Source organism: Trachurus trachurus, assembly GCF_905171665.1.
Source record: "Trachurus trachurus genome assembly, chromosome: 16".
Classification (NCBI taxonomy): domain Eukaryota; kingdom Metazoa; phylum Chordata; class Actinopteri; order Carangiformes; family Carangidae; genus Trachurus; species Trachurus trachurus.
In genome coordinates this window covers 20681639-20706081 of record NC_139902.1, presented here as the reverse complement: position 1 = coordinate 20706081, position 24443 = coordinate 20681639, and the positions used below count along the sequence as shown (strand labels likewise).

The window sequence follows — 24443 nt, the reverse complement described above, 5'->3', positions numbered from 1 at the left end:
TGGTGTCAAGTATTCTAACCCATGTGTTGCCATCCAAATGGAGGGTTAAGGGTTTGTGTAAAAGTGTGAGACCACAGCAATAGTGCACTAAAAAGGATGAAGTGGTGAGGTTTAATCATTTCTTTAGCTTGTGTTTTCTTTTAAAATGTGTGGATTCAGCTTCTGTCATACTGTATCAACAAAATGCAAGAAAATACAAAAGAGAAAGACAGAGGAGCCAGGAGCACGACTGCTGCTAATCCACATCCAATTCCAAAATTTAAGTCATTTGAAGTTCAATACAATTGAACAACAGTCACTAATCCTGGCCTGTTTGTTTTTTTCCCGTCTTAAGGTTCTCTAGTAATCTGTAAATTGGTTTTGTAGATAAGTTTAATGTACAAAACACTGAAATATTCCAACATTTAACTACAGTTTTTGCATGACCTCAGCAGCACTATAGTTTGTCACTTGCATTTACATTAAAATGAAAATTCACAGCTTTGTTTTGACTTGCTACCCTCCTCTGTTAGAGCAGTGATACCCAAGGTGTGTTCTGTGAGTTTGTCAGTATTTACATACAGAGCTGTCTGTGTTCCTTTCTTCATATGTTTCCTCATGTGTTTTTCACCTGCTCATATTATGGGCTGTGAATTCACAAAATAAGCTTGTGCTCATAAACTGAACCATGGTTTTCAGTATGCTGGAACGGCTGACCACAGCAGGCCGTGAAAACCCATACAGTGTTGATGGAAATGTCCATTAAACATAAAGCAGGCATAGCATCAAACTCAACGCTGGGTGGTCACCGCTGACAACTTGATAGGGCTAATCTCTTTGAGGGTGAGAGTATACGGCTTCATCTAGATGAGAAAGTGATAGCAGGTTAGAGAGACGATATAGAGGGGTCTGAGACGGAGAGACAAGGAGCTGTCATGGCGAGGATGTTTAGAAAGCAGCTCTGGAAACAAACCGTTTCCAAGGTTATTCAGGTAAGAGAAATCATGCTGGGGTGCCATGTGACATTTATCTACCATTTTATTTCACTCATCTCATGTATGATACCAAGAACTGATGGAATTTCTAGAGGGTACATGGCAGCAACATTTTTGCTTTTCCAGGCCACAACTGCCACTTTGACTTTGGATTGAATTTGACTACAGTTGTCTGTGTTAATTGTATTATTAAAAAAAATATCTGATAAATAATCAGATTATATTCCTGCCAAAACGATATATTTGTTTGTGTCACAGATGTTTTCTTTAATTCCAAAAGGCACAGTTTGTTTATCATAGGGATTGTCAGTCTCGACATAGCTTATCTCAGGATGGGGCTTTGTTTGCTTTTGAAAGCGATTAATGATGTAGCTGTTATTACATGAGTCTGCCAGTGCTGACTTCTGTGTCTGTGTTGTCGGAATAACTAAATATGGATATGTGTTTGCCTGTCTGTCATTGTTGGAGGTTGTTATTGTTGGCGAGTGCATTTTCTGTGTTTACGTATTGCATTCAGTGTCGACTTAGTCTGCTTGTTTATGTGCACCCCAGTGCATTGTCTATGTATTGTTTGTCTCTGGGCTGAGAACTGACTTGGCTGTTCACACAATTTGGAATAAAGACAGAGAAGGTGTGGAATGGCTGGTCGCCCAGCAACTGTTGGCTTGGCATCCTTTTTTTTTTATGGTTGACCTGTGATGTGAGCGTTTGTGTCTGTGTAATTGTGTGTGCGTATCCCCAGAGACTCATGCACATTGGTGGTTACGAAAGATATCTATTCTTATGTTTTATACTTAGGATGCTTTGATGGAGGGAGATATAAAGGAGTGCATGTACAAGATGTTCAAAGTCACTTAGCAACAATTCTGTTATCTGATGACCTGTGACATCTAGTCACTGTTTCTGAGAGCGGTTCATAGGAGCTTGGCAAATATTACCATGCTTTTTTTTAAAAGAAAGTTAATAATTCTGCAGGTTGGACACTCTGCATGCCAGCACAGTTTCTGCCTGGTCGGTTTTAAAGTTGCTGACAGGCTAATATGTTGCTGCTCTTACTAACCTTGTTGACACACACAGCTTGTGGGGTTGTTGTTATGCACCACCTCACCCTGGCTTCACATGACCAGCCCCCCAGGCTCTAACTAACAAGAATCAATACCTTGACTCTTAACCACCTGGACTCGGAGTGTAAATATAGCATGCTGTCTTCTCTCTCCATTCAGGTCCGTGCCTCCTGCTTCTCACTCTCCTTCCTGGCCCTATTCTCTTCCTCCCTCTATTTCTTCTTCATTCCACTTTTCCTCTCCATTATCTTTTCCTTAATTATTTCCCACTTTCCTTTATGTACCAGTTTTATCCATGCAGTCAGTTGTTTTTCTTAAGTCTGTCTGTCTCTCTGTCTGTCTGTCTTTGTGTCTGTCAGCCTGTGTGTCTCTTTGCTCCAATCTGATTCTCAGGACAATCTTTTTTGGACTCAGCCATTATGCTTGCATGTGCAGTATGCCCTGTGATTGCTTAGTAGTCAGTTTCAGTAACAAGGGAAAACAGATTAAAGGCTTCTTAGCAGCAATATCTTTGGTCTATGTGGTATAGTCATACAATATGGATGTGAACATGATGAGAAACCTGATTAGCCTACTATATTTGCCATTCTTAATGTTAAAGTTAAGTTGTTAACAATATTGTCTAATGTCTAAACAGAGGGGTGGAAAAGAAAAGAAAAGAAAAGAAGAACAAGCTGGTTCTGAAGTGATCTATATTTGGGTTGCCAGTCACAGGAGGACAGTTCCTGCTTTGTTGTGGAAGAGAGCCTTTTAAAAAATGGTCAGACTATAGTGACGTCAATACAAAAAGTATTTTAAGCCAGATAGAACTATTCCTGTCATCCCCTGGTTAAATTCAACACAGACAAAGGGAAGGGTAAATGAGAGACTTTAAATGCACCCTGCAGCTGGCACACCATGCTAACACCAGGCTCCATGAAATTTAATGGGTGACCTTGTTCCTGTGTTACTAATCAGCAGGACCTGGCAACGCATTGTGCTTGACTTTACTGTCCCAGCAGCACCCAAAAGCAAAACTGTGAAGTGTGTAGTGTTTGAACGGGCAGGTGCTGTGAAAGTCATAGAAGAGAGACACTGAGGCATTTCTCAACAGTACAAGGATGAAACTGAGGACATGCATTTGGAAGTCTTGATGGAATATTGTCTGGTTTTAACATGTGTGGAGTTATATTCAGAGTTGAGGAAGATGCTGCAGAGGCTTTTTCATTTTACAATTTTTTTTGACACATTCTATTTCATATATATCTACACAATTCGTATAGACTTTTCTTTTAATTATGTCTGAGCCAAAGTGTAAAGCAACTGAAGACTTTAATTCATCTTTTATCACCAACAAAGTATGTGAAACATAATCTAACTTGTTGCATGCTTCTTAATGGAATAGTTACAATAACACTAACCTTTTTTTCAGTGTCCAGGTGTTTTCTATAAGGAACTCTACGCAATCTTGATATTCAGAATCTATAATTGTTTGTACATTTTTTTCAGCAAAAGCTGAAAGAGGAGCGGGAAGCTAAGCGGGCCCAGCTGGATGGAAGACATGACTACATCCTCAGTATTGTTGCCTCATGCCTGGGGCTGGAGAAAGCCGATGTGGAAGATGCCATACTGGAGGGGAATCAGGTACTTTATACTACAAATTTCACACATATTTTTGCAGCAATAGCCATAAATCTAAAATATGCAGGTGTGGTATGCTTCTGTAAAACATTATGACCTTGTATATTCATTTAATATATCCATAGAACATTTCTTTTAGTTGTTTCAGTTTTGTGAGGCTAAGACTTGGACAAGAATGATCAATTAGGGTTAAGGGTGATTATTTTAGTTCAAGTCATTGTTGCACTGAACACTAATACAGGAAGTGCTGTAACAATTACATGACATTTCTTACTTTTGGAGACTGTTGTTTGTGATTGTGAGGCACGTTTTCTTTTCATCTTTCTCAGATTGACCGTATGGAGCAGTTCTTTGTGGCTGAGGGTCTCCCACACCTCATGTTCTACTACCAGGACACTGAGCCAGCTGAAGCAGGTAACCTGAAAACGAACACTCATATCTAAACTGAGCTAAATGTCTAGACCATATCAGGGCATTTTACTGATAATGAGGCTTATTTTTTTAATCGAATTAAATTGTCTTTTATCTGCTTTTTGTTTGTCAGTGTTTGAAGTGTAATGTGGGTGTGCTTCCTCTCGTGTCACACATTTGGCGTGAGCGATATCACCTGCTGAGCCTCAAACGACTGATACACATCTGGAGCAGATTTGCTACTTACTGGCTGTTTTTTATTGTCAGCAGCTGCAAATGGGCTCTAAAAAGCGAGAGGTCGATGCTGAATGTAGAGCTTTTTAATTAGTCATTAGGGTGACCAGATCCTTGGAGCAGGTGTCGGAGCCAATTCCATAGTATGAAGCCAACAGTGTGAAGTAAACTTTGTGCTGTTTCTGTCTCCGATTCTTTACTTCAGCAGCACCAGCAGCAGCAGCAGCAGCTTCTGCACCCTCCCAGCCTGTTGCCCAGCAGCCTGGTTGCAACAAGAAGTTTAAAGTGTTTGTGACAGACGGGAGGGATGTGGCACTGACGGGAGTGTGTGTCTTCTTCACCAGAGCCAACACCTCTAAAGCAATCACCTCAGAGAACATACACAGAGTGAGTCAGTTTATACAGTTTTTTGAAAGAAGTTATGTTCTTTCAGGGTAAGTGAAGGTTGTTCTTAAATTTTAAACGAAGAAAAATTGTGCATTAATTTTATGAGCATAATTTTGACCACCATTACATTTTGGTTACTGGCCTTTTAGAGACAATTTCACCATCACAATGCCTACTTTCCACTTGTGAGATGCTTTGCAGTACTTTATTCCTAGAGATCAAAGAACATTTGATTCCTTCTCCTTTGACAGTGTTTGATCTTCGTCAGATAACTAAAGCAGGTTCTTTTCATCCAGAGGTAGAGAGACTATAGGGGGTTTATAGCACTGTGATACTACAGGCAGTGCTGCTTATTGATTCTTGCTGATCACCTGCTGTCAGCAGTAAAGGTAATCACCGCTACTGATAACAGGGCATGTTTGCTACAAGACACTCACAGCAAGTGGGGGAAGGAGGACAATTTGGTGTGTGTGCGCATGTGTGTGTGCAAAAGGGAGAGAGAGAGAGAGAGAGAGAGAGAGAGAGAGAGAGAGAGAGAGAGAGAGAGAGAGAGAGAGAGAGAGAGAGAGAGAGAGAGAGAGAGAGAGAGAGAGAGAGAGAGAGAGAGAGAGAGAGAGATGGGATGTGGGATGAGAGAGCACTAGCCCACTGCAGTGCAGAAGAGTATTCTGAACTTAATGTATTTTGGATTAATTCCAACAATAATCATGATAAATTAATAATTTTAAACTGTAACCATTAGATATATGCAAATATATCATACCAAAAACATCTTGAAGTTAATTTATTTCCTGGGGGGAAATCTTGAGAAAAGTGTCCGTTAGATTGAGTAAAATGTTGATTGATGTTTTTTACTTTGTGTTGTTTTTTTAGTGATGTCTGTTCACTTATCTCTTCCTAGGATGTAAATTTCAATATGTTGGACACAACACAAGTGGGTCTTTTAAAAAGTGTGGAGCAGTTGCTCTCTGACATCTTCATCCCCACGCTGACGAAGATGGACCATGGCTGGGGGGAGCTGGCCAGTCCCCAGGCCAAGGCTGTCAAACAGGAGTTCATATCATCGTTGGAAAACTTTGTTTCTGTTTTGGCTGGAGCACAGGAGAGTCTGCAACAAAAGGCATGGAGCAGTCACTGTTCAGGAATACGTTTAAGTCTATAACAGATATAAATTACCCATTGAACAAGTCCTTTGACTCAACTAGATATGTGTCCTAACCAGGTGTCACACCGGCTCGTAAAACCTTAGGAAAACACAGTGATTTCATTTGGATTATGGAGAAATGAAGGATGTTTGAACATCTGACAACCCTTTTAGTAGTGTTTGATTAAGCATTAGGATAACAACACAACCCAAGCCCTGCACATGTTTCCCGATACTTCTGAGCATACATAAGCACATCCACAAACAAAACATATTAAAAAAACGGCAGCAAAGATAAATCATGACATGTCTGATCTCCAGGTTACCTTGAAAGAGTGTGACACGTTTGACCTGAGGGTGCTGAAAGGCCCATCCGACTACCTGGCAGCAGCCAACAGCACAGAGACCACAGAGAAGATCGAGGTCTGCATGAAAGTCTGGATCAAACAGATAGAACAGGTGAGATGTATTGGTGAACAGATGATGAGTTGTCCTCAAAAATATCACAATGTCCTTTTATTTTCAAACTTGAACAAGTTGAGTGGATAAGGGACAAATGTCTGACCCAATATTTTCTAAATATCTAATGAACAAAACATGTAATGACCCAAATAAATTAAGATCCAAGAGCAATAAAATTACCAAATGGAATATGTGAAATTGTAAATTAAAAAATGATAAACTGCAGAAATGATGTGTAGACAGTGGGTAGTTGTAAAGTACATCTGTTCCTTAGGTTCTAGCTGAGAGTGACCAGCTGAGAAAGGAAGCTGATGACCTTGGCCCTCGGGCTGAGCTGGACCACTGGAAGAGACGGATGTCCCGCTTCAACTACCTCCTGGATCAGCTTAAGAGCCCTGATGTTAAAGCTGTACTGGGTGTACTCCTAATGGCCAAATCTAAACTTATTAAGGTCAGATATGACTGCTTGCACTATGTTTTAGTGGCTGCATGTACCATATGTCTTTCTTTCCCCTTTGCTGCTTCACAGGACATCAGTTCTCCTAAAATGTCCTCTTATCTATTGTTTTTTTTTTTTCTTTTTCATTTTTGTTTGCTCTGTGTAGTCGTGGCGGGAGCTGGACACCAGGATCACTGATGCAGCCAACGAGGCCAAAGACAATGTCAAGTACCTCTACAGCCTCGAGAAGTTTTGTGACCCTCTTTACAACAGTGACCCTGTAGGGACAAATACTTAAATCGCTTGAACTGTTTCACTGTATTAAAAGCAAACCAAGTGAACTGTGTCCACGTTGAGCATATACTGCTCAATGTGTGTGACTGCATGTTATTATACAAGTGAGCTATAATTTCTGTTTCACCCCAGGTGTCAATGGTGGATGCAATTCCAGGTTTGATCAATGCCATCAGGATGATTCACAGTATTTCTCGCTACTACAATACATCGGAAAAGATTACATCACTTTTTGTCAAGGTAGGACTGGCTGCTATTCCAAACAATATACCAAATGACAAAAATGATTATATTCTAACCAACAATGAGCTTCAGCAAAGCTTCCTGCCTATAGCCTGGATATTGTTTTTATCTGAACCCCAGGATCTGTCATTTTCATGACACTGTTGCATTAATCCAGGGTGAAAAACAAGAATTACACCAAAGAGGATTACTACAGTAGAAATTACCCTTTCTAACATCTTGTGTTCAAATTACTAGGTTGATTCAGAAGAATAGTGAACAGGATATAAACATCATAATGTTTGACTGACCATATTTTAACACTCAAAACAAATTTTCCGTGCCGCCTCGCTCATGATAATATGTGCACCAATATTTAGTTCTCTGTCTACATGTACAGGATAGTCTCAAATCATTGAGGCTCACAGATAACTCACATGCATAACTATATTTCATCATAATCAACTATCTCCAGGTGACAAACCAGATGATCACAGCCTGCAAAGCCTACGTCACTAATAGTGGCTCTAACTCAATATGGGACCAGCCTCAGCAAGTTGTTGCTGACAAAATCAAAGCTGCCATCCATCTAAATCAGGTACTGGATTCAACCGCTACAGTACTTCCCTAATTATTTAAGAAAGATGTTCATTTTAACATTTGTTTGTAACAATGTTTGTCTGCCACACAAGACATGTGCAGCAAGATATTCAAGATACAAAGTTGAGAAGGGACTGAGTTTCTTTTCAACCAACATCTGCTGCAATTTTGATTTTGATTTGTGTATGAAAATCAAAAGTGATCAGTTTTGTTACATGTCCTCCAGGAGTACCAGCGGTGTTTCCATAAAACCAAGGAGAAGCTGGAACAGACGCCCTCAGAGAGACAGTTTGACTTCAGTGAGATGTACATTTTTGGGAAGTTTGACACATTTCAGCGACGACTTAACAAGATCCTGGAAATGCTGGACACAATATCGACCTACTCTGCCCTGCAGGACTCTAAAATAGAGGGACTGGAGACAATGGCCACCAGGTTTCAAGTGGGTATTTTGTTAGAAAACATTTCCCAGAAATTTTCAACAACACAGAGAGCCATTATGTTAACTGATGAAATGGCAGTGTTAGCCAGCTGAGGCTCTGTATTTGTCAGAGGATAGTGGAAAATATGAGGCTGCATACAGCAAACATGACAGAAATAAAGAGAACAAGTTTGACATCCATTGGATGACTTTAAAATTACTTTGTTTATTGATTACATAAATTGAATGTTCTTAAATAGAACTAAAGTAATGGAGGACGGATAAGAAATATGTTAAAAATATGTTAAAGAAACATTCAGGCACTCTATAAGACATTAATAGCAAAAATGGCAATGCACGTCAGAAGGGTACAGTATAATGTATGTGGTAAATAGTTATTTATGTTCTCAAAATCAAATTATACTGCCTTGAGTCAGTTCTTGACTTGCATTACCTTACAGTAATTGGTGCTCAAATGTTTTCCCTTGGAACAATATTGATCTGAGTTATCTGTTTGCTTCACCTTCCTTGGATGTGCAGACTGCAGAAATGCAGGGGAAATGGGAGGTAATGTCTTCAACTTTTAGTAATGCACGGCCTGTTTTCATAGTTGACTGCATGCAGTCAGTGGTGACATACAGAGACATGACATTTTGCCACATACCACCCCATATCACCTAAAACAACAAGGCAATACTAACTGCATGGAGCATGAACAGTGGAGGAACTTCATAGTAGCTCCATTGTTTTGCGAAAGCAAGCATTTCAAAGTAAATGTTTTTTTTGCTGCTCAGTTCAGCTACTTTAACTTCATGAATCCCTCCATAACACAAGTCAACAGAGATGCATTAATATAGATCTCTCCTTTCGTAAATCTTGACAGTTAGTGCTACAAAATTTGCATAATTTATGTAAAGTTTAAGATGGTGTATTACATTTCCTCTATTATTTTGCACTCTGTTAGTTCTTTGCTCTCATAAAACCTTGATTATGCTCCAGACGATGTGTTGTGCCAACATGAGTGTGCCCTGGCACACATTTGGTGATTTTAAAGTGATGAATGTTTAACAATGAAACTTATCTGTGGCATGCATGTTCACACGTTTGTGTTTTGTGTGTGCAATAGGCTATTGTGCTGAACATGAAGAAAAAACATTACAGTTTCCTAGACCAGAGAAGAACTGATTTTGATGTCGACTATGAGGAATTCTGCAAAAGCACCTCTGAGCTCCATGTAAGTTAAACATTACAGAGAAAACAAATTAGTTGGTTTTTCTCTACATTGTACAATATATGGTACTGCACAATTAATGGGCTTTAACACTATTGTTTTGGCCGATTAGACACCTACTCTCTAACATGGGCCTGCCAAAGTCCATAATATGGTAGTGTGATAATCACAAAGGTGAAAATTGCACTGCCCTATCAAGTGCAACTAAATTACAGGAGCAGTTCATCAAGCTCAATGTGAAACACCTGCTCAGTGTGCTGAGAAACTGTCTAATCAGCTAAATGAAAACACCTGTGTCCGACCTCATCTGTCATTTTTGCAAATGTTGTTGTTGTTATTGGTCTCTGTGCTTTCAGAACCAGCTGAAGAGTTTTATGGATAGCACCTTTGAAAAAATTCAAAACACAGAAAGAGCCCTGAATGTCCTGAAGAAATTTGAAAGGTAACCCACTCCTTCGCACTATCATCCAATGCAGGTACTGCTCGTTGCTAATTAATAAAGTGGACGTCGTGTTGACACGTACGGTTTCATCTGGCACCTCAGGTTGAATCTCGTATCTAATCAAATTTACTTGTATTTTTAATCTGATTTAAAACAGACTAGGCATCCCAGACCTTGGTATTGATGAGAAGTATCAGCGCATTCTGCAGAATTACGGTCGGGACATTGAAATGGTCTCCCGTATCTACATGAAGCAGAAATTGGACCCCCCAATTGACCGGGATCTTCCCCCAGTGGCAGGCCGGATCATGTGGGCACGGCAGTTGTACAGTAGGATTCAGGGTCCAATGGATCTCTTTCAACAGGTAATAACGCATTGACTTGGTCCTAGTTGTTTTTGTTGAATTTTTCACTGTTATTTCAGTTATGCAGTATCATTTCATTTCCGTGTAGCATCCTGGGGTTCTTTCCACAGCAGAGGCCAAGAGGATTATCAGGAACTTTAACAGAGTGGCAAGGGTCCTGTTGGAGTTTGAGATACTCTATCATCAGAACTGGATGACAAAGGTAAGGGGAGAGATAATAAATGATGTTGGCTTGGTATAAAAGAACATTAAAGTATGCATAACATGTAACAGTGTGGTACAGGAATGTGCATTTAAGATAAATATTGATGGCCCGATGTGTACAGCATGCACATGTGAACATGTGTGTTTTTTTCTTCCTAGTCACACAAGCTGCACTTGGTCTTTTGCTTTTTCTCTGCTTTATTTATCCCTTCCTCTCACCTACCCTTCCTAATTTTTGTCACAACCCACTCTAAACTCCCCAAACACTTGATACCCCCCCCCCCCCCCCTCTACCCAGATGGAGCATGCCCGCGTGGGCCTGCAGGCCTCTTTGTTGGTCAGATCCCCAGAGACAGGGGAACTGTTCGTCAACTTTGACCCTGAGATTCTGACCCAGATTAGAGAAGCAAACTGCATGACAAGGATGAATTTGGAGATCCCGCCCTTCGCTGCTCTGCTGCAGCAGAAACAGGACTCCCTAAAAAAGAACTACAACAAATTACAGGTAGATAAAAATACTCATACAAATACAAAATACAGTATTCTTCTCTATAAATGTATCTCGAGACTATTGTTTGTGAACAAACTGTATCAATGTCTGTCCTCTGCAGTTAATGCTGACTGAGAACACCAGAGTGCGGGCTAAGATTCAGAGTGCCTTTGAACAGCTGGCCATGCCCCATGTAGCTAAGGTAAGATCATATATCATATAATATCATATAATTCATGCTTCCTTTAACTGTTACTCATAATTTTTCCTTGGAAAATCATATCAGTGAATGCATGATGAATTTAACTCTCTGAATTCAATTAAAGTAACTGTCCAAACATTTCAATTGTGATTAATGATTAATTCTTTAACAGTTATTTTTGTTATTTATTGGTTTATTTGTATATTTTGCTCTGCCATATTTTAACAGCTACAGCAGGAAATTATTTATAGAAATGCAAAGACCTAATTTTCTACCGCAGTGGTAATATAACATGTGCTATCGAATAATACTGATTCTATTTCCAGAGCACAAATGTGTTTCATTAGTTTAATTTAATTAGATTTCAGCCCCCAGCTCCTGTCAAGTTAATCTAAAGATAATTATGGGCTTTTCTGAACACTCACCGTGTGTTTTAAGGTGGACCTCAAGTATTTAGTCATTGCTGACACTGGATTTAATTGAATGGAAAATGGACTCTTTTAAACTAAGGCTGGGTATTGTCGGCGATAACATCAGTGGTCATTTTTCATTGAGTAAAAAATCATTCCGAATAATGAGATTGACCACTAGGATCACTGGTGATATTTACCAGATTCCAGCTAAGCAATAAATGTGATTTATAAATTTGTATAATTATAAGAAGAAATGTGTTTTGGAATGGGAATGGCAAAATGGTCACTTTTGCTTTACTTTAGGTCAGAGGCCAAACAGTGCAAAGGTTTTTCAGACTTTTTAACCCACTATGTTAGCATATTTGCATTTCCTTGTTTGTGTATTACAGTAGTGTTATGTACTGTAACATGAACTGATGACTGAACTGATATACAACTTACTGTGCTGCATATATTTTCTTTCTGTTGTTTGGTTTGATCATGCGAAAGCAGCCTCCTTTTTGTCCTTGATTGTTATGTCACATGCAGATTTATGATAAAATAAAACTGATAATAAAGAGTGCATTACCATGGATCTTTCACTTTACAGGTGGATGAGGCAATACAGCCAGGACTGACCTCCCTCAACTGGACATCTCTGAACATAGACAAGTACCTCAGTCGAATTGACAAGACTTTGGGTAAGGAACAAATCCAGAAATCAAGAAATGTCCCACACGTAGATGTATAATACATCCTGCAACTCAGCACTGGCAGTACCTGATAAAACATTAATGCATTCATTGTGAAGTCAGTATTGGTGTGTGTGTTTGTACCTTCTTTCCTGTCACTCCTGCCTCTCTAATGCTTGCATCCACTTCTCTGGACGGTGTCCCACTTGTATTCTTGTTGCTCCATGTCTCCAGTTGACCTGGAGTTATTAATGGACCGAGTGAATGACTTGGTGGAGTTTAGGATAGATGCAGTGCTGCAGGAGATGAGTAGCTCCACACTGTGTGTCCTGCCAGAAGATGAACCAGTCCCCTGTGAGGCCTTTGTCCAGACCACCAGGGTAAAGTATTATCCCACTCACCACATAATATAATTTGAATGATGTTATGATTACATAAAAAATAAATACACAGGGACTTAAACATACTTCCCAATGCCTCTGAAGTATTTTCAAATTCATTTCATTTGTTCTCTTCAATCTCCTAAGGCATTCATTAAATGGTGAATCATGTTCATGATTCATGAACATGTGCTCTCTGTGAGGGCCATTGCTTATGTCTTGGGACACTGCTTGTGGATGAGCACAAAGTGGCTCAGCAGTCAATGCTGCAGGTCATCAATCATCGTTTATTAATGTGTTGGAATAGCTGCTAAGATATCACAACAAAGTTATTTGAATGATAGCCTCACTACACACTAGGCAGCATACTGTACCAGTGATGTGAGTGACAATATTGGCTCATGGGAATCACCTTCCACACCCATGGATGTCTAATACTGTGTAGAAATCACTGACACTAAGTAAAACTGGCACAAATTAATACATAGGTATCTTCTTTACAGTTCTGTATGGATGACTGAAATACATTTAATTGAAAAGACATGGCAGTGTTATGTAATTTCCATGTTTTTTATGCTTGGTTCTTTGTGCCCTTTGGATTCAGACAAAGACAAAAAATTATTATATATATATATATATATATATATATATATTACTGTAAGTATATACATCTGTGTGCAGGATCTGTGCATAAGACAAGCCCAGAGTCTCCACACTAAGAGCTCACTCGTGGAAGAGGCTGCTAATGAACTGATCAACATGCTGCTGGAGTTCGACCACAATCAGAAAGAGGATGTGGAGAGGGTCGAGGAGGAAAGTTGCACTGAGAGCAAGACCATGGACCACGTGGACAGTGAAGGTATACTAACATTTTGATTTTGAGATCAAGTTTATTTGGATATCATATGGGGCAATTAAACATGCTAGAAGAGAGAACAATTAAGGCCAATAGAACACAACTACACAAATGAACAGAAAGGGCATAACTAGTTTCTATTTTTATTTTTAATGTTAGAGCCTGTTGTTTTTCCACATTTTTTCCAAATTTCTCATCAATCAACAAGAACTATAATAGTTAAAGCTGTAGTATGCAACTTTTACATGTCTGATAAATGTCCGTTACATAAAAGCCATTACTAGATGAGATAACACAACAGTGATTAACCCGATCGAGCTCCAAACATCTTTTCGCTCGCATAGGCTGGAAATGAACGGAATTATCATTCGTGTATGTGTGACTGCAGCACTAAAGCTTTAACATTCAAATTTAATGTCAGTGTGTCAACTCCTTCATTTCAGGTGAAGATGAGGGCCGCTCCGAAGGCCGTCTCTTTTCTAGAAACACTTTGCTGCCTCCTGCCAGCGTTGGTCCGTCCTCACCCTTGATGAGAAAAAAGAAGAAGAGGGATCTGATGGAAGTGATGGAGGAGGAGGCTCAGGAGTTGCTCTCCTATTTCAACCACCGCAACGTGGATGCCTTGCTTAGATTGACACGCAACACACTTGAGATGCTTCGTAAGCGGATCCACGCCTCCTCGCTCACGCATTTCATGGGTGGGTCTTGTGTAACCATTTTGCTCTTCTCAGCATTTTTCCTTGTCTTCACATAAAGTATAAAGTATAACAAGCTTGTGTTTTGTTTTTAACAACTGTTAGTCGTGCTTTTTAACTCACAATTTTATCCAAACAGGAATATTTGGCCATTAACTCACATATCATTTGCATCATGTACCATACATTCAATACTACTTTTCTCCCCCTGTAGCTGAGAGTGAGTCAGCTAGTCATGGCAAAAGCAGCAGTCAGCAAGCAATCTTCAGAGTCAACGTGATCCTCTCCATCCCTAACATCGCCATGGTTCCAGCTCTGGAGGAGGTTCAGCAGGCGTTGAACAGGGCTGTAGAGTGTGTGGTCAGTGTCAGCAAAGGAGTTGGCCAGTGGAGCAAAGAGAGGATCTCCAAGGTGGGTTTGAACTGATGAAAGAAGCAGAAATTTGTCATGAGTAATGGATTTATTCTCATATTTGATGATTCTGTAGTCTGCCAAACAAGCCCTGAGATGTTCCCTTGTGTCTGTTTTTCCTTATGCAGAGAAAAATGAATGAAAGACGAATGGCAGCTCTGAAACGAGACAGTTCAGAGAGTGACTCAGAGGATGGAGCAACAACATACAGGAGCCTGGCTGGTATGAGAGGGCACGAGGCATTGCCTAACATAACCTCACTCGTACTTTGTCTGTTTGACTTCAGAGTTATTTATACATTGTTGCCAACATGCAGACCAGAACACTGTTCATTATCTACTGCACCACACTCACTTGATAATCAGATTTCCTTATTTCACAGCTCAGCAGAGCAAAACCTCAACTGACTGGGAGCAGACAGAGTTGTGCAGATGGAAATGACATGAATATGTCAGTGACTTTGAAGAGAAACATTTAAACAAAAGACATTTGTCACTAAGATAGAGCAACCCTTTCTGTCACATACCATCAAATCTAACACGGAGTTAATGTAGTGAATCAAACAACACAAACTTTGAGTATAAAAGTTTGACGTGAGCATCCACTGAGTTTAGAAAAATAAACAGGGTTAATAGCAACATTTATATCTGAAGAATCATTCCCCAGTGTCCATACCTGCAGGTGCAGCAATCAAACTTCATTATATTCAGTTGTCATTAGTCCAGCTCTTTCTGAACAATCTAGCAGTGATGTGTAATTATGTATAATTCTCAATGATCCTGTGAAGATACATCCTCAACACCCACTGTCTCTACTCTGTCAAAACATGTATTCTAACGTATTCTGTGCTCTGAACTCTTTCCAGATGGCAGCACCTCAGACATTTCAGCATCTGTGATTCAGGCCATCCCATTCCAAGCTCGTAACTACTACAAGAGTGTGTCTGAGAACAAGGAGATAGTCAAACTGGTGTCTGTTCTCAGTACCTCCATCAGCTCCACCAAAAAGGCACATGATTTTTGATTTTAACAAGGCCATCATTTGATTGATGCATATAACATGTGCAGAACTGGATCTGTACAGATCTATCCATTTAAGTATTATTTTAAATGTATTGTGTCCTGACTGCGCCAACACATGTCCACTGTAAATGGAAAAACACAGCGATTATATTTACATTGTAACATGTCCACTGTAAATGGAAAAACGCAGCAATTATATTTACATTGTAAATATTCACTATTTACAAAGTATCTCCTGTTTATTTTAATATGCAGGACGTGATGACTGCTCTCGACCGTTTTAGCCGTTATCATCATATCTGGAGAAAGGACCGTGAAGACACCATGCGGAAGTACAATACACTGAATGACTGATAATCATATCTGACTTTGACTACTGAGAATTTTGTCAAGTTTCATTGATAACCTATTGCCATTGAAAACAGTACAGACCATCGTGACATTTTTTTCTTCTTCTTTTTTTTAATTTTTACAGATTCATCCAGGGTAGTCCTCTGCTTTCAGAGTTTGAGAGCCAGATTCTTCTTTATCGAGATCTGGAGCTGGAGATAAATTCAGAACCTGAGTTCATTACAGTCGGAGCTCTGGCTCTATTCACAGGTTAGATTAACTGCTTTGCTGGAACTGCATTTTCAATTTCATAATCACTGATAAGAAGTCAAAAGAAACTGACACCAACACTTTCAGCCAATCCCTTTCTGATCTGTGCATGCTTACATCTATTTCTTTGTACTAGCGGACCTGAAGATGTCCCTCACTGCTGAAACCAAGAGCTGGATGGTGGACTATGGGCTGTACTGCAACAGGAAATATCGCTCAGAGATGGAGCAGATCTTTGCTTTTGTAGATGAGGCAGGAAAGAAACTGAATCGACAGATCAAAGACCTGGATGATATTCGCATTGCCATGGCAGCACTCAAGGAGATCAGAGAGCAGCAAATATCTATTGATTTTCAAGTTGGACCCATAGAGGTAAAGCCCAGCACTATGTCTTTATTCCTGATGCCCTTTTTATACACACATAGAAATACACATACTGTAGTAGGGCAGATACCAGTGTTTCCAGTTTTGAACTTTTGACCATTTTAGAAGTGTCTAGAGTGTCATTTATGTCTCTATAGTGAGTCTGGCTTCAATCACAAAGTTTATTAAATTATTTAAATTTGTATGAGTATAAAGCCTTTGATAATATTTACATGAGAGTTATGTACTGGGTCTGTAGCTCAATGGCAATACAGAAAAAATCCAGGAAGTGAAACTCTTACATGTTTTATGCCTTGCTGTCAAGTAGAAAAAACAGTTTTCTTGCCAGTGGGTGAAAACAAAACCCTGCACTTGTGTGTGGTTGTGTGTAGTGACTTTCTGTACTCCATCATCAAGCTGGACCAAATGTTAATGGTTGGAGAATGGAGACTTTAAGTTACATACAAATGCAACTAATGATGATGTGATGACTTTCACGTTTCAGGTCGTCATATTTAGATTTGTATTTTCAGTCTAGATATTGATTATATCCATTGTGAAGAGCTCTTAATTAGTGATTATAAATGTATCATTACAGTATTCCCCAGACCACAGTTCCAGACTGCTTTCACTCTGATCTTAATACAAATGTTAATAGCCAAGAGTTTTTAATACAGTCTTTTAATGATCACTCTTCCCTGCTGTGGACAAAGTGGCACATACATAGAGTATATCCCTGGTCAGAACCGAGGCTACCTGCAACACTTCCCCTTGGATGACAGATGATGTTCACTGCCTGAGGCAGAAGTGTTTCAGGTCTGAGTGACTCTTGTAAACCGCAGGTCTAGAAGAGCCGGGTCTGTACCTCAGAGATCTCAGGCTTTCTCTCTATATCTCAGTTAAGGAAGTGCAGTCTGCCTACGTTGCCATTTTAATACAATCTACCTAAGATTCTGTCTAATGCTGTTAATGCTATTGTTTCATCACCTCTGTGTTCATTGCCATGTTTTTCTGTTAATGAATGCTTCCCCTTATTGGCTCCCTGTTACACACAGAATCAAGTTCAGTGTTATTTCTTTTCCTAGTTTTTCTATGTTTTGCACTGATCTTTCACTGTTGAGTTTTTTTTAATTTTTTTTTTAAAGAGTTACATTTAAAACACTTTTCATAATGCTATATAAATGCATTTTTGATAGCGTATATTGTATGTTTCATCAATCAAAATTAATATGCAATGTTGCATCGATGCAACATTGCAATGATTTTAGAATATTTGTAGATCAAGTCACACAAGTCTTTTTCCCTCCTCACAGGAGTCCTATGCCATGCTTCATAAATATGAGTTGTCAGTGGCTAAAGAGGAGGCAGATAAAGTGGACACGCTGCGTTACACCTGGGAGAAACTGCTGTCCCGGAGCACGGAGGTACAGAACGAGCTGGTGGCCCTGCAGCCAAACTTCAGAGGAGAACTGGTCAACAATGTGGGGGCCTTCCTGGAAGACTGCCAACACTTTTACCAGGACTATGACAAGGTAAACAAAACAAACCAAAAAAAAAAGCCTTGTCAACTACCTACAATAGCTATTTATTTGAATTGCAGCATTTTAATGTGATTTCATTGAAAACTAGCTCAGTAAAGACTTACTTTTTCCCCTCTGCGTCAGGATGGCCCCATGGTGGTGGGGCTCGCTCCTCAGGATGCCAGTGATAGACTCATTATGTTCCAGGTTTGTGCTACTGATGATCTGTGTAATAATGGGTGTAGTAAATAATCCATTAGTTTTTCAGTCTCACTCAGTTAATTCTTTATAATTTGGGTCTGACTGGGATTATTTGGGCTGTTATTTTCTGTTAGCGTAGATTCATCAGTGATGTAAAGTAAAGTATTTTAATGTGATTCTTGAACTGATATTGAATATTTTGTTGCCATTCTTGTCTTTAGAATCAATTTGACAACCTGTTCAGGAAGTACATCACTTACACGGGTGGAGAGGAACTGTTTGGACTTCCTGTTACCCATCATCCTCAGCTGTTGGAGATTAGAAAGCAGCTGACTCTGCTGCAGAAGCTGTATGGCCTTTACAGCAATGTCATTGAAACAGTCAATGGTTACTACGATATCCTTTGGGCTGACATCCACATTGAGAAGATCAATAATGAGCTACTGGAGTTTCAGACGAGGTTAGACAATTTGTTTAATCTTTGCACCACGTTAAAGTAAATTAAACTCATCAGTATTGAGCTGTAACAACCAAAACTGTGCTGACCTGAGCTAAACTGAAAATTGTACTGAACCTGAAACAAACAAGAATCAGCTAAACAAACCCCCACTGCTGTTTTATTGAGCAATTAAAAAAACCCTAACCCTTTAAAAAACGTTTTGCACATAGTGATCAGGGAATAATGCTCCAATAGAAAATGTCAAGCATCAAGCAATGATATAAAGGAAAGGAAAAACAAAGGGAATTGAATTGATTGACTTCCATTAGCCTGTCCTTCCCCTCAGCCTTGTCCCTGTCCTGCCCGAAATAGTCCTTTCCCTGGATTTATGCTTTATGATGTTTTTCATTAAACGTTGCATGAATGCTCCAAAAGATTTCAATTTCATTATCCCATATCTTTGCACTCTGTCCTCTGCAAGGGTTTATTCGTGTTGCACATGTCAAAGGGAAATTGCAGAGGAAGCAGCCTGAGAAATATTAAAGTATTTCCATGAAGTGGAAAAATAGTTTTTAACTTTTTGTGTTCCTCTTGACAGTGTGAAACTGCTTTAAGCTTGAAAGCAGTTTAAGAACGACTCAGAGTTGAAGAAGACAGGACAGCTCCATCTTCTGGCAGACATGTCTATCAAATTTTGTAGAAGTGTTACTTTGGGCCAGGTACACTGTGCGTCTGTGCAGTGATGCTGGTGCACATGTGCCTCAAGAGGACGCACACATACATAGCTAGCCTCTGAAATAACTTACGTGAACTGAATTAATCTCTGGTTTGGTGGACTCTGATTTGCTGTGAGTTTGTTGACTGATATGTCGTTTTCACTTCCAGGTGTCGCAAGCTGCCTCGAGCTCTGAAGGAGTGGCAGGCCTTTTTAGATTTGAAGAAAACCGTTGATGAATTCAGTGAGTGCTGCCCTCTACTGGAACTCATGACTAACAAAGCAATGATGACGCGCCACTGGAAGAGAATTACCGAGGTCAGAGATAAAGGCCACCGTTATATCACTTCACTCACCAGTTACTTTCATTAACACCTACAGTACTCTTATACTAATATAATACGTGTCCACCTGAAATCTACTATGAACAGACGATGTAGTTTCCACATTGACAAATCTGTCTGGTTTTGTGACCAGGTGACTGGGCACATCTTTGAGGTGGAAACAGATACATTTAAGCTACGCAACATTATGGAAGCTCCGCTGCTCAAGTATAAAGAGGAGATTGAGGTAAGAACAATCATAATATGCTACTTGTATAGGTAAAAATAGATATGAAAAGCACAATCATTTTTGTAAAGCATAGTATATTATAAATAAATAATTGTTCCTTTTACATTTTTGACTGATTTTGGTAATTAAATGTATTATGTGAAATGAATAGCACAAATAGATAATGTTGTTTCTAATATGAAGTTTAATTTTAATTTACCATAAAAAAATGAAAATAACTATTCCAGGGGAGGTAGGGGTTCCCCCTTGGGAAATCACTGCCAGACTGGATGTATAGGATGAGATCAGACAGAGCTGCAATATGCTTTAATATCATCTTCACAATTCAGTGAGCATTAATCCTTGTGCCAAATGGATGTGTTTTAGCTCAAGCATAATTTTCATTCAAGCCACTGAATCAGCTGACAACTTATTAATAATGGTTCAGCTCCAATGATAAAAGTCTACAGTACCAGATGTCTGTATGAAGAGCCTCCTTGTATTTTGTAATTATTTAGTCTATGTGCTGTAGGTGCTACAGTACGCACTTAACTAATATTTGTAATGATATTTCATACTGACAATGCTCATGTTGTAGTAAAGTATTTTTTATTCTTCCCATATTAAAATGATCCTGTAATTTTCATTGCTAATGATTCAACAAATCCCTGTATTACACAGGATATCTGTATCAGTGCTGTGAAGGAGCGGGACATTGAGCAGAAGCTGAAGCAGGTGATTGCTGAGTGGGACAACAAGACCTTTACATTTGCCAACTTTAAGACTCGTGGAGAGCTGCTACTCAGAGGAGACAGCACATCAGAGATCATTGCCAGCATGGAAGACAGCCTGATGGTTTTGGGGTCTCTTATGAGCAACAGGTACGTCAGTGCTGAAACCCATATTGGGACTTTGATGAGAATGCGTCAGAGCGTTTTCTGTGGGGGACTTGCTCTCCCACCAGAGGTCTGGGAAATGTCATTTGATTGCCTCATATATTCACAGCAACCAAACAATGTGTCACTGTGTGTGGTATGAAATAAGATTTACATGCTGATGTAACATCTGATGTAATTTCCCAGGTACAACACCCCATTTAAAGCCCAGATTCAGAAGTGGGTTCAGAATCTTTCCAACACCACTGATATCATTGAAAACTGGATGACTGTTCAGAATCTCTGGATCTACCTCGAAGCTGTGTTTGTGGGTGGAGACATTGCAAAACAGCTGCCCAAGGTACATTACATCACAGTGAATTATTCACATTCTCTACTTGCATGAACTGAACAAGACAAGGTCAAAACCCAGTATGTGGTTATGATACAATACGATAAACTTTATTGTCCCGTCCAGGGAAATTTGTCTTGGACTCTGTAGCTACGCCATAAATGCCTTGATGGCCACAATGACAAAAACAATACACCTCAGCCATACCAACCCAGCAAACACAAGACATAACAGCATTGCACATATCCCATAACATAACACATATTGCACATACCCCATAACATAACACATATTGCACATATCCCACAGCATAGCACATACATACACCTCATAAATTCACCATAGTAAGAGCACTATAAGAATTATTGCACAAACTCAAGCAGTATTATTGGACCGCATGTAGTCAATTCCCGATTTTATAACTGCAATGTTGTCAAAATCACCAAATGGAAAAATGAAAGATAAAGACTGACCCAAGGTTTCAGCTTTATTATTTTTTGTTAGCACATTGATACCATACACAGCAGCAGTAACACTGGCCTCGTACTGCTACTGAACAAGAGACATCGGGGTGGGGGGGGGGGGACTTAGCAACCATTAACCACAGGATAGCTAACTGAATTGTATAGGCTAATTTCAGCAGTTGTTAGTGGTGAAACAGCATGATGTCCATTAAAAGGTAACCTTACCATTGACATGAATCCTGTAAAAAAACAAAAAAAACAAAGTAACAAAAAAAGAAAAAGGCACTGCCTAATGCTTACCAATACAGCTGTCAGGTTTCTGAATGCAAATAAATCCCACTCTCCTTGATCCTTTGACTGTTCTAGCCCCTACTTCAAGCACCTGCCCCATCTCTCTACACCAAAATGGTGAAAGAAACTGAAAAAAGTGCATCATGAAAAAAAAAGTAAACATCAAATTTAAAAAGCGATTATTGTGTATTGAAACCTGTTTCAGTGCCAATATTTATGTCAGTGTCAAAATAGGCACTAAAAACTTGTTTTGGAAAAAGATTCATCTTTTTCCAAAACAAGTTTTTAGTGCCACTTTTTCCTTTTTTCAGCACAGTGCCAAATTTTATTTTCAATGTCAAAATCCTACTATCACTCTTCTCATACTTAAAACCCAGCACACACACACACAGACCCCAGCTCCCCATCTCCCCATCTCCCCATCTCCCCATCCTCAAAACCCACAAAATGATGACAGAAGGTTGAAAGTAAAAAGCAGTGACACTGAAAAATAGTGACAGCATAAAAATTTCACTGAAAAAAGACATAAAAAGATGTGAAAAAATCAAATCAAAAGACTGTCATTGAAACACAGACCACATGCATGCATGATAAAATACCAAGGGGTCAATGCCAAAAATGAATGTCCGTGTCCTTCCCTCTTTCAATCGCTGATTATGTGATGAATAATTATATCATCCTCTTTTAGGAAGCAAAGCGTTTCTCTAACATCGACAAATCATGGGTAAAGATTATGATGCGAGCCCATGAGATGCCCAATGTAGTACAGTCATGTGTGGGGGATGAGACCATGGGACAACTGCTTCCTCACCTCCTTGAACAGCTAGAGATCTGCCAGAAGTCACTTACAGGGTGAGTATGAAGTACAAAAACTGTTGTCACTCTCATGTCAAAGTGATACGAAGATATGAGGCATGAGCAGTTCAAACATTATTCAAATAGGAGTACTTTTGAAAATGGTTACAAGGAAACAGTTTATTTTTAGTGCGGTGCTGACAGCTATTGTACATATGTCTGTTTTTTCCAAACATAAGCTTCTTTGAGAAAAAAATAACTATTGCAAGGACTTTTTTTATTTTTATTTTTTATCATAATGTCAAACAGCTATTTGGAGAAGAAGCGTCTACTGTTTCCTCGTTTCTTCTTTGTCTCTGACCCTGCCCTGCTGGAGATCTTGGGCCAGGCGTCCGACTCTCACACCATCCAGGCCCACCTTCTCAACGTCTTCGACAACATCAAATGTGTCCGATTCCATGACAAGGTGAACTTCAGTCTTTTATTGTGGCCTTTTAAAAGGTCAGTTAACCGATCACTCTGTTTTGCAGAACTAGCAAAAATCTATTGCATCAGAAAAGACGAGGATTAAAACACAAGGTCATACAATTGGGTTGACCAATCAGAATGGTATAAGAAAAGAGGATCTACAGATATTTCATCATAAGCATTCCTCCACTTGAAACACAATAGAGAATAATCAGTCTGTAATACCAATAAACACATCTTCTTTCCCAGATATATGACCGTATATTGGCTGTGTCGTCACGGGAGGGGGAGACTGTGGAACTGGAGCGCCCTGTCACAGCAGAGGGGAACGTAGAGGTTTGGCTCAACGCTCTGCTGAAGGAATCCCAGAGGTCTTTGCACTTGGTGGTCCGACAGGCAGCCCTGGCCATCCAAGACTCCGGCTTCCAGCTCATTGAATTCCTTAATTCCTACCCTGCTCAGGTATGCCATAGATAGATACAACTTAGGCTCATTTTAAAGTTTCTGAAATATACATCATCACAAGCACTCAAGTATTATTGCTTTCAACCTAGGTGGGCTTGCTAGGTATTCAGATGATATGGACAAGGGACTCCGAGGAAGCTTTAACTAACGCCCGATACGATCGTCGCATTATGGCCAAAACCAACCAGCTCTTCTTGGAACTGCTCAACACACTGATTGACATGACCACAAGAGACCTGGGGTCTGTGGAGAGGACCAAGTATGAGACCCTCATCACCATCCATGTACACCAGAGGGACATCTTTGATGACCTGGTGAGTATCTTGTTGATCATTTAGTATTAGTTTTTAACTTTTTTCATGAAAATACTTTACTCTTTTTATATTTTCTCTTCAAGTTTTTTATCTAATCAGAGTTCCCTACTGAAGATTTCTCTGCTATTGTTAAACTGTGTTTGATATTCACACACCCTTGGGTTGCGGTGTCAGAATACCACATGGTGTGTTCTGCAAAAAAAAGTCAATCTGACAAAAGTCTTCAAAGGATTTTCTTATTGGTAGCCAAGTGATATTTAGACCTACACAAAGGGCCGACTTTGAAGTCTCCCCCTTTAGTTGTAGTAAATTGCCCTGCTGGTCTCCAAGGTGAATAGAAAAAGTGTGAAGTAACTTTATTTGGACATGTTTTTC

The 24443-nt window shown here is 39.6% G+C and overlaps 1 protein-coding gene across 2 annotated transcripts in view; it reads left to right on the top strand.

Moving 5' to 3' along the window:
• dnah5 (dynein, axonemal, heavy chain 5) overlaps positions 1–24443 on the top strand; it is a gene marked incomplete at both ends in the record, with an annotated part of 88889 nt that overhangs the window by 5107 nt on the left and 59339 nt on the right. The window contains 38 exons of one of the 2 annotated variants that reach the window (XM_083989569.1): positions 3527–3661; positions 3988–4072; positions 4512–4690; positions 5592–5810; positions 6156–6293; positions 6571–6747; positions 6902–7015; positions 7162–7269; positions 7727–7849; positions 8078–8293; positions 8813–8839; positions 9399–9506; positions 9860–9945; positions 10103–10310; positions 10399–10512; positions 10813–11019; positions 11126–11206; positions 12209–12299; positions 12525–12670; positions 13352–13529; positions 13970–14224; positions 14436–14632; positions 14761–14854; positions 15498–15640; positions 15910–15986; positions 16130–16254; positions 16391–16626; positions 17931–18149; positions 18282–18344; positions 18560–18798; positions 19663–19810; positions 19970–20062; positions 20726–20925; positions 21127–21280; positions 22715–22878; positions 23131–23287; positions 23539–23751; positions 23844–24068. In XM_083989569.1, coding sequence (XP_083845695.1) covers positions 3527–3661; positions 3988–4072; positions 4512–4690; positions 5592–5810; positions 6156–6293; positions 6571–6747; positions 6902–7015; positions 7162–7269; positions 7727–7849; positions 8078–8293; positions 8813–8839; positions 9399–9506; positions 9860–9945; positions 10103–10310; positions 10399–10512; positions 10813–11019; positions 11126–11206; positions 12209–12299; positions 12525–12670; positions 13352–13529; positions 13970–14224; positions 14436–14632; positions 14761–14854; positions 15498–15640; positions 15910–15986; positions 16130–16254; positions 16391–16626; positions 17931–18149; positions 18282–18344; positions 18560–18798; positions 19663–19810; positions 19970–20062; positions 20726–20925; positions 21127–21280; positions 22715–22878; positions 23131–23287; positions 23539–23751; positions 23844–24068 — 5742 coding nt within the window. Of the gene's footprint in view, positions 1–3526; positions 3662–3987; positions 4073–4508; positions 4691–5591; positions 5811–6155; positions 6294–6570; positions 6748–6901; positions 7016–7161; positions 7270–7726; positions 7850–8077; positions 8294–8812; positions 8840–9398; positions 9507–9859; positions 9946–10102; positions 10311–10398; positions 10513–10812; positions 11020–11125; positions 11207–12208; positions 12300–12524; positions 12671–13351; positions 13530–13969; positions 14225–14435; positions 14633–14760; positions 14855–15497; positions 15641–15909; positions 15987–16129; positions 16255–16390; positions 16627–17930; positions 18150–18281; positions 18345–18559; positions 18799–19662; positions 19811–19969; positions 20063–20725; positions 20926–21126; positions 21281–22714; positions 22879–23130; positions 23288–23538; positions 23752–23843; positions 24069–24443 lie in introns of both variants that reach the window. The other variant, XM_083989568.1, reaches the window with a different exon arrangement.